The 19,322-nt window shown below is 37.5% G+C and overlaps 1 protein-coding gene across 1 annotated transcript in view; it reads left to right on the top strand.

Moving 5' to 3' along the window:
* Positions 1-1,324: 1,324 nt before the first annotated feature.
* Positions 1,325-19,322, top strand: part of LOC127652528 (heparan sulfate glucosamine 3-O-sulfotransferase 2-like) — a 51,671-nt gene continuing 33,673 nt past the window's right edge. The window contains exon 1 of the mRNA XM_052138703.1: positions 1,325-2,359. Coding sequence (XP_051994663.1) covers positions 1,824-2,359 — 536 coding nt within the window. The 5' untranslated portion in view covers positions 1,325-1,823. The remainder of the gene's footprint in view (positions 2,360-19,322) is intronic.

Below are 19,322 nucleotides of genomic sequence, written 5' to 3'. Positions count from 1 at the left end.
CCGGCGAGGTAGTCGCTTCTAACACCGGTTCCGGCAGCCTTTGGGAGCGGCGCTTCTTTCTCTGTGGCGAAGCGAAAGGCGCGGCGGCTTCGGTCTTGAGTGCTTCGAGTCGAGCCCGCAGGGTCGACATCGGAAGCTCCTCGCAGAGGTTGCATCTGCCGTCAGCGAGGGCGAGCTCTGCATGTTCCAGTCCCAGGCAGAGAGCGCAGATGAGGTGGCGGTCTCCGGCGCTGAGAGGGGCGGCATGAGGCGCAGGTGGTGCGAGGCATCTTTAAAAGACGCTCGTTGCTCTTTTTGTGAAGTTACGCTGAGGAACTAGCTTGCTCTAAAAGGATACGTCGCCGGATGGCGTAGCTTCGCAGGACGGCTGAAGGTGGCGAAGACGGCTGGCTTCTTCGACGCTGTCCAAGCTTGCTAGATGCCCCTCGAGCGGCGCGCGGCTTCTGCAGTTCAGAGATCGCGAAGAGCTTCAGCTGAATAGATGAAAATCAGGGTTCCAGCCTACGAACTTACGCTTATATGCACTCTAGCCACGCCCATTCTGGCGGGCTTTGATACAGTGATGGCTCGGGCGCCTCTCATTGGACGCGAGTTCACTCAAGTTCGTCTATAGGCTGCAGCAGTTGCCGCAGAGCAACCAATGAGCTCGCTAGCTAGCCCGCTCAAGGTATGCAGCTGCTGCACTGCGTTGACAATGGATACAAAATTAAGGATAATTTTTTGGCTTCAATATCTCAGAAAAGATCAATCTTTCCCGTAGCGTAAGCTAGCTTACGCAATACGAGAGAACCTCTCGTAAGAGAACTGTAATATCATTGTGTGCATATTCCTTTTAATTAATTTTTTATATAAATCTTCATCAATATTGTGAAAATTGCATAGGCTACTCATAGCACCATTTGTATAAAAAAATCGTATAATAAACCATGTATTTAGAGAGCGATAGAGAGAGAGAGAGAGAGAGAGAGAGAGAGAGAGAGAGAGAGAGAGAGAGAGAGAGAGAGAGAGGTGTGACTGTACACTTTTTCTGTAGTCTTGGTTTGTAAAACTGAACATAAATTACTAAAGCCGAATTTACAAATTGTCTTGTTGCACCCAATTCGTTCATAAAGAAGCGCGAAAAGAGAATTTAAGCAAAATTATGGTACATAGTTTGATAGTAGCAGCAGTTGTGGAGTGCTCCTTTAAAAAGACAAACGCAAGAGTAATATGAAAATATGACGTGACGTCAGACGTCGTCTTTAAATACTGATCTCGAACACTTCACTGCCGCAAAGGCATTCTTGAGAACTTTAGAAAGAGACAATCATGAGCTGAACGGGCTGACGCGGGCGAGCGCTGCTCGGCTTCGCTTTGGGAACTTGGGGGCAAAATGTGCCTTTTAGACCTGGAATACCAGATTTCAAACACGGATTACATTGAATAGGATGTTGTCACATTATCAGGTCGAACAAAGGGATTACTCGAATATTCTATATATTATATCAACACAAAGTCCGCTTCTGAAGTGAGGAGCACTGAGAATATTTCACGTACAAAAGTGCGCGACGCCGAAACTAAAGGGGCAGCGGAATTGCTTTATATTAATTAACTATTTTATTTGTTTTATCTTGGAACTTTATCTTCTTATTAAGACGTGCTATTCTCAAACGTAGTCGTATGTGTTTGGTCGTAAATATCAACAACTATAATTTTGCCAAATGACAGTTCGTGCCGTCGGAGTTTGCCGCGTCTTGATGGGGAGCGCGAGCCTGCAAGCAAGCGTTACAAAGAAAGAAAGAAACTTACAGAGAAAAACATGACGTCTTCTCATCCATGGAGATATGGCATATAGGTTCCTGTCCAGCCGAATCGTGCCATCCTCAAACAGATTAAGCAGAAGATTTATTTTTATATTCACAGTCACTTTGTCGTTCATGTATCTATGCTACAGCATCCTATTCTGTTCCGGTACAATCATGCCTAACCAGAGATTGGAGGAGCATCGCTGCGTCCATCTGAAAAACATAGGGAGTAAAAAACTTTTACAGAAGTCTCATTATTGCACTCTATCAACGAAGGCGAGAGTTATCTCTGAAGAGAGGAGAGCTGTGGGTCTCTTATCAAACCTTACTGGAAACCAAAGCAAACAGAATACACAAGCGCGAAATTTAGACACGGTGGATCACAAGCAAATTAATAATACGAATTCGCCAAAATACGGGAACAAGAAGTTACCGAATGCACTTATAGTTGGCGTTAAGAAAGGAGGAACCAGGGCGGTACTGGAGTTCATCCGGATTCATCCAGATGTCCGAGCACTTGGGACGGAGCCACATTTCTTTGATAGAAACTATGACAAGGGCTTGGACTGGTACAGGTAGGTTTTTCTTGTAGCCTTTCGCATTGGCATTTCTTTATTTTCTGTGAAGCTGGATTCATAATTTCATTATGCAGGACCAAATTCATTATGTTATTTTACAAATAAAACTTTTAGGATAACTATGATATAGCCTATCACCAGTGTTGAATAAATTGGGTAATGGTAATCCACTACATATTACTAATTAATTCTCTCAAATTGTAATCGGATTACTGATTACTTCATAACAAATTTCTTGACTTTTAAATTACTTTCTAAATAAAATAATAAATACAGAAATTTTTTTCCCCCAGCTTAACAAATTAAAAATAATGTTTTTAATAATAATTAAATAAATAAAAATAATCCTTTTTCATTATTCCTGTCCCTTCTGCTTTCACAGAAATACAGGCAGATGTACATTCACTGAGTACTTTATTAGGAACACTATGGTCCTAATAAAGTTCCTGACATCTTCTGCTGTTGTAGTCCATCCGCCTCATGGTTCAACTTGTTGTGCCTTCTGGGATGCTATTCGGCTCACTACAGTTGTACAGATCTGAGTTACCGTAGCCTTTCTGTCAGCTCGAAAATGTCTGGCCGTTCTCCGTTGACTCAATGCTTTTGAGTCTGCAGAACTATTGCTCACTGGATGTTTATTTGTTTGTGGCAAAAAAAAATTCCAAATAAAATAAAAACTCTAGAGACTTTTATGTGTGAAAATCCCAGGAGATCAGTAGTTACATAAATACTCAAACCAGCCCATCTGGTGCCATGGTTGAAATCAATGAAATCAAATTTTTTCCCCATTCTGATGATTAAAATGAACATTAACTAAAGCTCCCGACTATCTGCATTATTTTATAGATTGCACTGCTGCCACACAATTGGGTGATTAGATAAAAGCATGCATAAGTAGATGTACAGGTCTTCCTAATAAAGTGCTCAGTGAGTATATGTACCTACAAACTTATGAAATAATATTATTTTAGACATACTGTATATGTAACCCAAGTGATGTACTTAAAACTTGATTGAAAGTCTGTTACTGCAATCAAATTAATATAAATTGTATCGTTACACTACTTTTAACTTAAAAAGTTATTTGAGTTCAGGAACTAATTACAGTATAATCAGATTACGTCCAATCATTAAAGCTGATACTGAATTTGCACAACGAAACAGTCTCCAGTAATTTTCCAAACTCAAGTTGTACAAACTCAGTGTACCAGTGCTTTTGCATTAAACCAAAAAAAGTAAAATAGTGAACTTTTGATTAAAAAATGAAGCTAATCCATCAGAAATGCCACCATGGTACATAGACAACTAATGAGAATCAAATTATAAATTTAAGAACTAACCAAAATATAAAAGCAAATTTAAATGCAGATAGTAATTAGTCTTAGTCGAGTCCGAGTCAAGTCTGAGTCTTTAAACAATCGAGTCCGAGTCCAAAAGGGGCTGAGTCGGACCCAAGACCAATTCCATTAAAGGCAGAGTCTGAGTCCAAATTAATCTGTTCATGAATATAAATAAAAATTGTAACCGTAAACTCAACATCAATATTTTAAGCTTATTTTAAACTTCACAACTATAAGACAAACAGTTTGTTAATATTAATGTAGCAAAAACACCTCTGTTGCATTTCATAACTACATTTTATGATTAGTATCATGCTGAACAGACTTCAAAGTGGTTTCAGAATGAAAGCATATGCTTTAGGTCATGTCTGTCCTTCAACACACTTCTTATTGCATTCTGTTGACATTTCATTTATTTGTTGCTTTCCCCTCCACTCAAACATAGACTAAAGAAAGTGAAAGCTGTGTTATTCATTACAACCAAGGTTATTATGTTTCCAAATTTAATTTAGTTTTTATTTCGACTAATTTTTCAATTTGTCAATTCAATTTCACTTAGTTTTATTTAAAATTAGATCTATCTAAAGAAATAATAGTCTATACTGAAATTTCTTTCTGAATATTTTTTGTCTATCTAGGCAGAACTGATTTAGGAAAATACAGCAGTCAACACAGTAATAATTAGCACTCGATGAGAAGTCATGTCTCACAATTTGACTGCAAATGCTACATCCAAAAACACTGGAAAAGCCCACTGATAATATTAGGGCCATGTTGTCACCGACATGATTTTCTAGTTAATTTGCGTGAAACAGCACAATACAGGGCATTTCTGCATGCTGTCCGTGTATCTAAATCCCTAATGCATCCACGTGTGTCTTTCAGCAGTTGCCGCAGAAGATAAAAAAAAAAGAAAATGAATATTTGCTTGATCGGCAACCGCATTGGTGTACAATCAGTCCAATCTTTAAGAAAATTTCATTGAGCTCTTCTTTAACTGCAAAAACATGAAGAATAATAATTTTGAGTCAGAAATTTAACAGAATTGTCCTTCAGAAGTGTCAGAGATGTAGCCTGAAAAAAGACACGCATGATACCTGGTGGTTTACAGTAAAATAACATAAAATAAACATTTAAAATAAAAACATCACAATCAACTAATTTTGCATCACAATCTTGTAACATGAAGTTTAGCTTCATACACAAACTCTGTCATTGAATAATACATTTATTTTATAGTCTTTAATTAAATTATAAACACATAAAAACATTTCACTGCCCAAAAATATCCTAATATTGTATTGTGCATGGTTGAATGTTGTGATGGTGGCCAAATGCTGTAAAATAATGTATTTTAAGCAACTTGTCAATGCTTCGAAAATAATCAATCAATAATGAATAGGTGCTGTTTATCCGTTTAGAGTTGCTGTCTGATTTAGCAATAACACTTTTTCCCTCAAACTATTTAAAAGCTTACACAGCTAATTCGTCAAGCTAATTTGGACCAGATCAAGCTGACAACACTGCGTGGACCACAAGAGAATACAGACTCCTAAATATGCAGATATATTACACCTAAAAGACTTCTATTTTTTTATGTATTTTTATTTCTATATACTGTTTTTGGTAAACTGTGAGAGACGTGATGTGGGTGAATTGACTCAACAAAGTACTTGATTTTAAGTTTTTAACCACAATGAAAGCGCAATGCGAGCACCGTCTTGGCTGCACAAATGGCACATGCAATTTTACCAGTTATCAGGTCCTGTGTCATGTGAAACTGCCTTGTTTAGTTTCTATTACATTGAATATATACCCATCTTTATGTTTTCATCGTGCCAGCCACCGCGGTAGTCAATGTTATACCGTAGTCTCTGTAGTAACATTGAAGCGTATTGGTTGACTGATGTGTGTGCCTGTGCAAGTGCTTATGTGTGTGTGTGTTTGCTTAAACACAGTGCAGAAACTCTGGCTACGTCCACGACTTCAGTGGCGAATACAGCTGCATGCAGACAGAGATGTGTTCATTAATTTCTGTTTTGTTATTTGTTTTTTTGTTTTTTCATTGCATCACAAATGTCATGACTCAGATGGACTCACAAAAAAATCTGAAAAAATTGGACTCGTGACTTGGACTTGTGTCCGAGTCTGAACTCGAGTACCCCAACTCTAAATATAACATTAGCAAAGCTTAAAAGTACTGTGACTAATGGTTAAAATGTCAAAAGGTAACATCAACAGGGAAAAAAAAATGGCTATTTGTGCTGACTTCAAAACAACAGAGGAAAGTTTGAACAGCTGACAAGGATATGTTAGCAGTAACTCATACTAAGACAGCATTATGGCTAGAAACCCAGAGGAGAATGACACAGAGTGATTGCAGTGTTAAGTTTCAAGGGGCAAATATGCAGATAAAGGGCAATGGATCCCTTTCAAGTGTAAACCTTCCATACACCCTGTCAAAGAAAGGCATGGATCATATTGATCGGTGGGCAGATTAAAATCAACTCCTTCCTCTCTTCTTTCCTTTCTACTGATTGGCTGCCATTCAAATACCCATTGGGGAGCCGTTTAAGTGTGCTAGAAGTCAGTGTCGATTCTGTGTGGTGGATATGGCTGTGGAGTAGGGGTCTCTTGGAGGCTATATCCTCCATCCCTCTTCCATCATGGTGTCTGCCTACAGCTCAGGTTCAGTAATTACACACACACATCACAACCCAGCAGAGACAGGACAGAGAACGAAAGAGAGGACTCACCATGGGCCATGTCCAAATGTGAGGGGGAATATCCATAGAAGCCAACAGTACAGAGCTGTGTGCGAGCAGCCCTTTAGCCATTAGCAGGTGTTGTAGATTGTTCCGTCTGCTTGTCATCTCGAAACTACAACAAAACACACTTCTTCTGTGTTTGTGTTTTCGTTCAGGGGCAAATCTACTCATCCACAGCCTACTGTGCTTATATCAATTGAAGCTGATGTGTTTGTGAGATGTGCAGATCGATGTTAGTCCCTTGTATTTGGACATGGGGAGAAAAAAAGAGCCAGGATAAAACAAAAAGAGTTCAAAGATGTTCTACTGTGCCATATGACTGCTAAAAACAAACAAATGTCTGCATTTAAGCAATTTCTTAGGGTATATACAGGTATATGTTCTTTTTTGCCCTGACTACAGTGAGATACACGGATTGTGATACAGAAAAAAAGATCCCTGTAACAGTTCGGTTATAGCTATTTAGATAATTAATTCATAAAACAACACGGCAAGTACTTGTAATGGAACATATTTTAAGTTTTGACAGACTCAGCTAACATCAACAGTGTGTATATATATATATATATATATATATATATATATATATATATATATATATATATATATATATATCTATATATATATATATATATAGATATATATATATACACACACACACACACCGATAAGCCACATTAAAACCACCTGTCTAATATTGTGTAGGTCCCCCTTGTGCCTCACCACAATTGCACTGAGCGGTTCTCTGAGTTACCGTAGACTTTGTCAGTTCGAATCATTCTGGCCATTCTCTGTTGACCTCTCTCATCAACAAGGCATTTCCATCAACAGAACTGCCACTCACTGGATGTTTTTTGTTTTTGTCACCATTGAGAGTAAATTCTAGAGACCGTTGTGTGAAAATCCCAGATGATCAGCAGATACAGAAATACTCAAACCAAAAGTCATGCATGTGATATTCTAGGCAGCCAATCATGTGGCAGCATTGCAGTGCATAAAATCATGCAAATACAGGTCAGGAGCTTCAGTTAATGTTCACATCAACCATCAGAATGGAGATTCTACTGATTTCCTGGGATTTTCATGCACAACAGTGTCTAGAGGTGGTTTAAATGTTGTGGCTGATTAGTGTAAATCATGGCTATAACATGTGCACACATGCACACAGTCACACACAAATACACATTCACACACTGCACTTCTTTTCTCACACTCAGAAACACATCAATACTGTTTGTGGACAGGTTAAGTAAAATGCCACAGAGGCCAAGACACTGAAACAGTCCCCCTAATCCTCACTGAAAGCCATTTTATTTTAGCAACTGACATCTTGCAATAAGAGGACCAATAAAGCCTGCAATAATGGGCAGATAAGAGAAAGATGAATTGGCTGATTAAGTTAAAAGTTCCTTATGAAGCCTTGTAATAATGTTTTAGAGTCTTGTTTTTAATTTTATTTCAATATTTGTCTTGGCAGGGTCCATTTCTTTAAATTTAGATTGCATTGTTTAGATTGTATCTTTAGCAAAATCCTTGCTTGAAATAATAAGACTACAACCATAGCTGATAAAGCCCAGGAAAGGTTTCACTGCAATTTTAATTGTTGAGTTTTGTTTGCACTGATACTCCCCTAAAGCTTATGAGAGGGAGTAATACAAATGTAGCAATGCTCAATATGTTATTTTTTTAGTATGGAAAGACATCTTTATGGCCTCATTTGTTTTAGGCAAAACTGTTTGCCATTATGAGAGGACACTTGTGAGCCAGCTGATGCCATATCACATTGTAACACTGTCCATTTCCCAAATGGTCTATGGTCATTGGTTCCATTTTCCATTGGAACGTAATATCAAACAAATGCTCTGCACACCATCCGAACATAAAAGTGCATCTGAATTATATACATTTTCCAAACGTTGGGAGCTCTTCAAATAGATTTTCTAAGAAGTCCTCACATTGTATGAGAAGCCTTTTAAAATGTGCTTGAGCCAAGAAATTCCTCATGGTCCACCATTAATTGGCTCGGAGGGGAAAGGAGCAGCGAAACACAACAGTCAGAAAGGTTGACAAAGACAGAAAATTGGACAGAGCTTATTTAACAGGGAAAACTGCACATTCCTTAGTGTGCATGAGAGACCCTGCTATTCCCCGGCATCACTAATGGGAATTGCTAATGCCAGCATGGTTCATAGAGTTGTAGAACTTTCTGTAGCATTAATTACCTACACAATTCATTCTTGGATGTGTACCAGCAGAGAGCATCAAGCTACTGAGATGTTTTGATTTTGAGATTTTAGTGTAAATTAGACATAAGTGCCACAAGCAAGAGCTGTAAGTAAATATGAGCTACTCTGAGAGAGAGTGTCTACTGATGGGAGTCTATTATGGGACTGACTAGATTAAGGATGAATGTTGAATGCTCTGAGTCACTCTGGAGACAAACCACAGAGCCGCTGAGGAGCTGAAGTTGAGCGCTCAGATTCACTTAGAAGAGAAGTGGTCATCATATATTATCATACATTATGGCATTCCACTGGCCCTGTGTAATGCAAATTAAATTGTGCATATACTGTGCCTATAAAACACATGCACCTCCTTGGACGTTTTTTACATTTTATTGTGTTACACTATAAAAGCACAATAAAAGTAAAATAATCAGACATACAAGTATCCAGACCCTTGCTTTTACACATCTAAATTACCTCTTGCTTTTTCTTGAATTCAGATATTTACATGATTGGAGGCCACCTGCATGCAAATAAGGTGTTTCACATTCAAAAAAACTATGTGTGGGAGCATCCTTGCTTTGGTAGTGCATTCTTGGAAAACACTACACCATGAATACCAAGGACACACTTTATATAAATCTGCCTTGCAAAGAAAGAAGAAAGCTTATTTAGAGATTAACATTACCTAATTAAAAATTAACATCATCTCATATGCTTTCTTAACTTAACTTTGGAGAAAGACCCTTTGGTCTCATAAAACCAAACCCTCAATACTAAACGCATGTTTGATGAGAACCTACAGTAGCTGTGTAGACCGAACACACTCTTGCATTTAAGTAAGGCTAAGGCTGTGTCCAAACTAATATGTTTTAGTTTGAAAATTCATCTTTTTCTCTACATTTTGGCCTTCCATCCACACTGAGATGCTGTTTTTGACACCAGAAAATGTGGTGTCCAAGTGGATAAATCTGAAAACGTCTTCTATGCATTGTAAATTTTCTATGGAAAATGGAGATATCTGAAAACGATGATGTATTTGTTGTTATGTGACACAGTCATGTGATCCATTCAACCGAAAACAATCAAGATGGCAGTCCATGTTGTAGCTGTTCAGATGTGCCTGATATTCCCTTTGAAAACGTTAACATTGCATTCCTTTAAAGGCAATGGAAAGTTTACTATGAATTGCTGTCAGTTGACAGAACTTGAAGACAATTGCATTTCAGACTATATATGGAACAGCATTTTTTCACATTCCCAGTAAGGGGATTTAAGAGTTTTCATACATTTTATTATGGACGAGCAACTTTTGGAAAAAGCTTGAAAACAGTAGTGTGGATGGAGAGCATTTAGAAAACCAAAACACAGTTTTCAAATGTATCCAGATTAATTTTGATATACACTAAATGAAGCACAGAGAAAAGAACCAAACGCTGGTGTCTCAAGATACATTTCGTAAAGTTGATGTTCTTTTTTTAGTATGACACGGCATCTAAAAAAGTGTAGAGCTTCTGTGTGAGATGCTGAAAAATCAGCGAGACATGGCGCAAAGATCAAAGATGTCCATCTTGAACATGTTAACATAGAAAAACGATTGAAAGGCAATACAGATGGACGCAAAAACATGTTTGGTGTGAACATACTTTAACAAAAAATAAATTACACTAAAGAGCACCTTAGCAAAAGTAAAGCAATGGTAGCACTGTACTTTGTGGATGCTTCTTAATGGCAGGGATTTCATAAAGATGGGGGAAATGATTGGCAATGAGTAAAGAAAAATTGTAGAGGAAAACGTGATGCAGTCTGCTGCAGCAATGAGATTTGAAAGTCGATTAATCTTCCAATAGGATGAAGACCCAGAAAATACACTAAAAGTCTCAAAAAGGTCATGTTCAGGAGTGGCCCAATCAAAGACTTCCCAGATTAATTAGATGCATCTGTTAAATCACTTACATTTTCTATTAATAAACATTCCCCATTCAACTTGAAGTATTAGCAGTTTTGTTAAGGAGAATATGCATGTTTAGAGTCTCGCCTGAAGAAAATAAATATCTGTAGCGAGGGAGAGGAATTCTAATGCATTCAATTACTTAATTTTTTTATTGTTATTTTTAATAACTTCAGTAATATGTTTTATTCCCCTCAACATCATAGAGTACACAGTGTTTTGATGTGAAAAGGTCCAAGAGAAGTTACAGTGCAAATATAGGCACCAGAGATATGGTATCAATTTTAATTTACATTTTTTCCAGGCTTCGGCATGTAAATATAACCATTTCCCATGTTAAAACATAGGAAAAGTCAATGTATATTCACAAGCTCACACCTAATGGGAGATGATGGCAGTCATCTTCTTCACGCGGGATGATTTGTGGAAAAAATAAATACATCATGTTTTAAAACATTCACGCTGATTTAGCCTGTATCTTGGGGAAGATCTATTCATACTATTATTTTATTAGCAACGGCAGAACAGATAAGCATTTAAATATGTGGTGTTGCATGTAGGGATGCACCGATCCGATACCTGGATTAGTATCGGCTCCCATACTGACGTTTTTAAATGGATCTGGTATCGGTCCGACGAGTTCGATCCAAATCCGAGACTGTGTGTTAGTCACGTTCGTTACTGTCAAGCTCAAAAACTTATAGAAAAGAACCATAAAAACACAATTAATTTAGTTCATATGACTCGTGCATTTTATTCAAAGCCACTTGAAGAATTGCAATAGCTCTAAGTAAATATATAAAATTTATGTGCAGCTCCAGCACGTCAGTGAATCTGTTTACACACACACACGCTGATATTTGAGCGCTACTCACAAACAACATCTCAGATGTTGATGCTCAATAGTTCGGTTTACTTATAATATGCATTTAGAATGCCTTTTCTTTTTCATTTCTTTTTTCCATTTGTTTACAAATGATAATAATATTTAAGTTGTATTAAGTATTAAGTTAAAAAATAACTATGTGATTGTAAAGTGTACTGATATCTTACAACTGAATTGAACAAAAAATAAATCTGAATCCTTTAATGTCCAGAAGCAAGTTGAAACATATATGCAAAAACCTTTCTATTGATGACTCATACTGGAATTTTGCTGCTACATTTTCCAGCATACTAGTTAACGATAAAGTTTTTCTTGATAAGATATACATTTATATTATTTATTGAAATAATGTGTAGTTAAAGGTTAATGTTTCTTTACATATTAAAGAGCACACACCCAATTAGTTCCACACAATAATATACAAATATAAAAAAATTATTATGCAAAAAAACAACACTGGTATCGGGATCGGTATCGCCGCTACTGAGATTTCCGATATCGGAATTGGAAAAAGTATAGCTTGCATGATCAGTGGAATTTCTTTTAATTACGCAGGACATTCAGCACTCGCAGAGTCACATGTATCAGTGAAAAGCACACATGTATGAGAGTGACACAAGTTCCATGACCACACATTCCCATAGTGTTTCTCTCACAGAAATGACAACATGGACATGTCCAAGGATAAATATTAGATGTAATAACTGTTGCATTACTTCTGTCCCATTTAACTATTATTCATTTTATGCAGGTTTTAGTTCCTTGGCATTTATGTTTCTTGTTAATATTATTGCTTGATTCCCTTCAACTAATTGTGTGTGTATTTGTGATGTCATTTTTGGTTAATGAAATTTAACTCCCTTTTCTTCAGAGTTTAAAATTAGCGCCCACCAACCTGCCAAATGTGGATATCATAGTGGGTTATTTCTGTGGCGGGTGACTCGCCACAATTGTACAGAATGGTTATCCGAGTTACCGTAGACTTTGCCAGTTCGAACCAGTCTGGCCATTCTCTGTTGACCTCTCTCATCAACAAGGCATTACTGCCCTTCACTGGATAATTTATGTTTTTGACACCATTCAAAGTAAATTCTAGAGATTGTTGGGTGTGAAAATCTCAATAGATCAGAAGTTATATAAAAACTCAAACCAGCCCATCTGGCACCAACAATCATCCATCCAATATCTAATCAACCAATCGTGTGGCAGCAGTGCATAAAATCATGCAGATATGGACAGGAACTTCAGTTAATGTTCGCATCAGCCGTCAGAATGGGGAAAAATATATTTAAGCGATTTGGGCTATGGCATGATTGTTGGTGCCAGTGTAACATTCTAGGCAGGTAAACAGGAGCTAGATGAAGATGAGATGATGTGAAGAACCCAAGTACAATTTATTTTCAAGATGTGGAAACTCGTTGATTCAAAACAAACATAAACGACTTGACTGTTACAAACAACATTACACCAACAATACTCCACAAAGAATTAGAGAATACACAGTAAATACACAGACTAGATAAAATAGTAAACAAGACATCCAATGAAAATACAAAACTGATAAAAAGATAACAAGACACATGAAAACAGATACTCACATGACAGGAACAAATGAGGGGAACACATGACAAGGATACATGACTAGAAACAGTGACAGGAAGTAAATTAATTTCAAAATAAAAGGCATGAAAACAAAACATGAACAAAAAACACATTTAAAAGTGACAGCCAGACGGGCTGGTTTGAGTATTTCTGTAACTGCTGATCTCCTGGGATTTCTAAAATTTATTTAGAATGGTGCCAAAAACAAAAAAAAATCCAGTAAACGGCAGTTTTGTTGATGGAAATGCCTTGTTGATGAGAGAGGTCAACAGAGAATGGCCAGATTAGTTCAAGCTGACTAAGTCTATGGTAACTCAGATAACTACTCAGTGCATTTGTGGTGAGAAGAATAAGGTTGGCGGTGTTGGTACGAGGGAGACCTACACAATTTTAGGCAGGTGGTTTAATGTTGTGGCTAATCAGTGTTTGTGTATATATATATATATATATATATATATATATATATATATATACATATATATATATACATATATATATATATATATACACATATCTGATATTTATCCCATTAAAAATGTGTATTTATATACTGTTGAAGTCAGAAGTTTACATACACAGCCATTAAAACACATTTTTTAACCACTCCACAGATTTCAAATGATCAAACTATAGTTTAGGCAAGTCGTTTAGGACATCTACTTTGTGCATGACATACGTAATTTCCAATAATTGTTTACAGACAGATTGTTTTACTTTTAACTAACTATATCACATTTCCAATGGGTCAGAAGTTTACATACACAAAGTTAACTGTGCCTTTAGCAGCTTGGAAAATTCCAGAATATCTTGTCAAGCCTTTAGACAATTAGCCAATTAGCTTTTGATAGGAGGTGTACTGAATTGGAGGAGTACCTGTAGATGTATTTTAAGGCCTACCTTCAAACTCAGTGCATTTATGCTTGACATAATAAGGAAATCAAAAGAAATCAGCCAGGACAACAGAAAAAAAAAAATTGTGGACCTCCACAAGTTTGGTTTATCCTTGAGAGCAATTTCCAAATGCCTGAAGGTGCCATGTTCATCTGTACAAACAATAGCACGCAAGTATGAACACCATGGGACCACGCAGCCATCGTACCGCTCAGGAAGGAGACGCATTCAGTCTCCTAGAGATGAATGTAGTCTGTTGTGGTGTTTTTCTATAGGGACCCCTAGTTGTCACTACATCGACACAATGTCGAGTGAGTGACAGAAGGGGAATGTCTCGGTTACTGTTGTAACCTCCGTTCCCTGATGGAGGGATTGAGACGTTGTTTCCTTCTTGCCACAACCCTATACAATCCGGTGAAATGGCAGGGATCTTGTCTCAGCTCAGCACAAAACCTGAATGATTGGCAGCATTCCAGCTTCTTTTATACCCGTATGTCTGGGGGGAGTTTTCTTTCTCAATTTTGTTTCATATAGTTCGAAATCGATATTTAAAACAATATACATTCACATTTGCAATTTTTTTGAATTTCCAAGTTGGCAGAAGAAAAGAATAGACCATTTTTAAATTTGTGAGAAATTGAGAAAGACTAGGCTACAAACTAGTAATTGTACTGTTGTTGCCAGAGATGATGACGTTTGATTAATTTTGATAAAGTTAGAATAGAGATAACTATTTTGTTCATTAATAAAAGCTTGTAACATGCTGATTAATAAAGCTAAATTTAGAATGAAAAAATGCTATCTAAAGGTGCTCTGGAACCACATTAACTTATGCGGCGCCTCATCTACTCACATGCAAGGAAAAGAGGCAATGCATGCTGAGCAGGACCGGGCATAAATTAAGCATTCAAGAATACTTTGCTTAAAGATCAGATCTGGTGTATACAGCACTATTGTTTTGTTATGCTGAACACTAGAGAAGATGAGAGGACACAACCGTTGTCATGATATCTGTGCGGTCCGGATGGAATCAATCCGATGTCCGGATCCAGGCCGCGGTGACTGCCGTAGCCTAATCTTTAGCAAATCAGTTAACGTTAGCAACTTCATACAGTCTGAGAAAGCCGAAAGTGTGACACGCACTTGATCTTCTAGATGTAGAACACAAGCTAAATATTGAAAATTACTCAAAAGCTTATCATCAATCTCATGGAATTTTTTAATGCGATAAATATGGAGATTGTTTTATCACCCAGCCCTAGTTGAGAGTTAAAGTTTTTATTTCACTAGTTATGTGTAATATGTCCAAAGTTGAGATCCATGCAATCCATTTATCATTAAATAATATCTCTTTTAATATCCTTTGTCCTTTTAGCCAGTTGTTGATCAAAAACAACTAAAAATAAACATTTAATTTTAGTCACAAATAACATGGATGAGGTAAAGAGTCCATTAGAGTCCTCTCTCATTAATATGCGCTCATTTACAGACACATTTTGGTTTTCTTAAGGAAACAGTACCAATTTTTGGCATGTGGTCTACAAATTGATGTAAATGCTTGTAAACCCATTAAACTTTAACATGCAACAAAACATAATACATGTAATATATCATATTTATTGATGGATTTTTAAAGGGGTTATATAAATTTTCCTTTATCTTTTGACATATAAGAAGTCATTGTACTATAAAAACATACTGTAAGTTTCAGATCTCAAAACATCCTCACTGCAAAAAGAAGATTTGTTGAAACCAAGCTGAAAAAACTACTCGTTCTCTACTTCCTCCACAATGTGATGTCACACTGTGGTGAACATTTGCATCTGCCCACCTCCACAACAACACATCAACACCTACTTTACCTTTAATCACTTCCGTAACCCTGACCAACAGCGGTGAGCAGTGCAATGGAAAGTAGAGAGTAGGTCAGTCAAGAGCAGAAAGCCAGTCCAAACAGTGGGCGTTTATTGTCTTTAAAGAGAAGCTGCACCAAAACTGCTTCTGGCAGGGGGTCGGAATGAGAGTGAAATTATCATGTTTTCAAAAATATATGATTGTTTTTTTGTGCCAAAAATGTACTTATATTATATATGAACCTCAAGGAACATATTAAAATAATAAAAAAGGCATGTCATGATGCTTTTAAAAGGCTAAAATGAGACCAAAATTATGAAAAACAAATAAAAATATTGTTTTAAAATGAATATTCTCATAATGTAACTAGTTAGAAGGTCCCATATAATTAACAACATTAGCTGAGAGATCATTTCTTTCATATTAAAATGGATATTATAACTGAAAAATACCCACATGAATATACACTCTTAGAAGAAAAGTTCACTTCAAATTTGGAACCCCTAAAATGTTCTATATAGAACCCTTTTTAAGGGGTCTATCAAAAGAACTAAAGGGTTATTTGAGCCAGGTAAAAAGGTTCCCAAAATGCAACCGTAACTTTTGGTTTATGTTTCATTTCATTTTAAATGTTCTTTTTTTGTTTTATTACCAGAAAATAATTTAATGGATATGCAAATGTAATAGTTCATATAATATATAACTAAGAAAGTGAAGTAACCATATAAATGACATTATTATTAAGTATTATTAAGTAAAGCATTTTTAATAGTTTGTATTTTCAACAACACAAGCAATAATTAACACAATTCACAATGCAATAGTTATGAGAACTGACTGAATGAATCCACAGGTTTTGTAATAATGAGCTAAAAGTTCATTAGTAGTACATTTTTTTATATAAAAATCATAAACAACAAAGGAATAGTTCATCCAAAAATGAAAATACCCCGATGCCATCACAGATTTGTATGATTGTCTTTCTTCAGCAGAACACAATTAAGATTTTTAGAAGATATAGCTCTGTTTAGTCCTTATAATAGAAGTACAGGTGTGCTAGCAATTTGATGGCCAAAAGTCATCTTTAGGCAGCATAAAAGTAATCCAGGTGACTCATCGATCAATGAATGTCTTTTGAAGTGAATAACAAGTTGATCATTTTAACTTTAAATAAAAAATTTTGGTTGAACCATTCCTTTAAATCCTTAAACATGAACTATACATTAACTTTTTAACCATAATTTAAAAAAAATTAAAAGCTGTTCAACAATTTTAGCGCTGGAGTAGATACAGAATAATTTTGTTGCCACTGGGGGTTTTCCTACAGTGTGGTTATAATGAAACATAATGAGTGAGGTCTATCGGATACTTTTGGATGACTTCACTTCAGCCACCTCCATGTCATCAATTTTATACCAACTCTCTGCACTCTCTGAGGGGTCTGGACACCATATGAAAGATCAGGTTAAGGATGGATGTGCTAATCCCTGTAACTATGTGAAACATTTAATAGACCAGCTGTCAGTATGCAGAGTAAATAAAAACAAAAAATTGCTATTTCTCTAAATTACATTTGAAAACATTACATTTTATCTGTATGAAGATGTTCAAACTAGTAATGCTGTACTCAGGAGCCACTGCAAACAGAAATTAACCATTATTTATTATCATTAAAATGCAATACAAAATAATGAAAAATATATACAAATATGTACCTTTATGACATTGTTATACCATTGTTTTGAAGTCAAATGTCCCCTTTGACTTTCACTTCTCATGGCTCTGATGATGTTGGTGGTCAGAACTTCAGAAGTGCTCTGAGTTGAAGGTCTTGCTAAAAACCCATGTTCAATTAATATGGTAACTTCAATATAAAAAAAAAAAAAACATAATCATCATATTTTCGTAGGCTACATGACAATAAAACTACATACACCAAATACTCACAAGTTCAGATATTGAAATATTTCCCTCACTTCCTTTCTCTGACTTTGTATAATTGACACATTCACACTATTATAATCTTTGACAAATTATTTACCTCCTGACAGAGAATATCGCAGGCCTGAACAACTTTGTCGACTTTGAATATTTGTGCTTTCTGAAATAAATGTGTAAGTTATAAATGACGATTATTTATAAATACTAAATAATATTTTCAAACAAATGAATTTATTTCTCTTACTTACCAGGCTTAAGTAGCCCTCAAACTTTCAGCTCAACCAACATTCCATGACAGTTAAAATTTGAAATAGGATGCTTGCGCATTTTGATCACTCACGTTCTTCATCTCGGCTGAGGAACAGGCTCTATCACATCCTTAAGTAGGAGGGAGGTGATCTCAGTGTGAAGGCGGGTGCGTTCTCGCCTCTCACCGCAGTAAAGTGGACGCCGTTGAACCTGGGCGGGCCCTGGTGAACTGAATCGCATAGCTTAGTCGGACAGTCCTGAACAGCCACCGCGACGGGTGGGGGAGCACGAGCCATGCCCCCCAAGCTCCGTGCGAGGGGGACCAAGGGAAAAATCGTGTCGGACGTATCAGCAGGCGGGGCCTCACAACGGGCGGAACCTGAGGTGCCACTTGTGGCCGTGCCGAGTCCAGGGACATCAAAGCACTTACCTGGCTCCATATGATAAGAAAAGGTAAACAGAGATCCTCCACCCGGCCCTCCACTGGGGACAAGAGTGGTGTTCTTACCAGCTCTTGTGTAGTGGGTCTCCATCTTTCTGGACTGCACATCTCGTGGATGCTTTGAAGCCTTTCTTGGGTTCTTGGCGTCTGGCCATGAGATGGGTGGCATCTGCTTTCTGCGGGTGAAAGCAGATGCCACCCCGTACCAAGGCTGGTCTACTTGGGCAGACTGTTGCGTAGCCAGTGCTGCTGCTGCAGGGGGACACCCATGGCGACGAGCAGACGAGTTGCGGATATTGAGTCATGCCGGGCAGGATGTTTTGTATGGTTTGCTAAGGATTGCTGAGTGAAATCCTCTACAGTGTCGCCAAATAGGCCAACCTGGGAGACGGGGCATCAAGGAAACGTACCTTGTCAGCCTCTCTTGACTTGACCTAGTTGAGCCAAAAGTGCCGCTCCTGGACCACGAGAGTGGACATCGACTTTCCGAGATACTACGCCATGACCTTCCTCGCTCTGAGGGTGAGATTGGTCACTGAGCACAGCTCCTGCATCAATCTCGAGTCAGAGCTACCCTTGTGCAGTTCTTTGAGTGCCTTAGCTTGGTGCACTTGCAGGAGAGCCTTGGAGTGCAGGGCGGAAGTGGCCTGTCCAGCAGCACTGCCGGCCCTAGTCATCAGTGATGACATAAACCTACAGACCCTGGACAGGAGTCTCAGACGGCTCCATCAGCCGGGCATTGGTGCACCGTGATCACGCTAACCACCTGGGGAGTCGCTGAGCACTCTCTGGCAGCCCCACCGTTGAGAGA

The sequence above is a fragment of the Xyrauchen texanus genome, chromosome 12 (genome assembly GCF_025860055.1).
Source record: "Xyrauchen texanus isolate HMW12.3.18 chromosome 12, RBS_HiC_50CHRs, whole genome shotgun sequence".
NCBI classification, from domain to species: Eukaryota; Metazoa; Chordata; class Actinopteri; order Cypriniformes; family Catostomidae; genus Xyrauchen; species Xyrauchen texanus.
The sequence above is the reverse complement of the archived record's forward strand: the minus strand, read 5'-3'. Positions and strand labels throughout refer to the sequence as shown.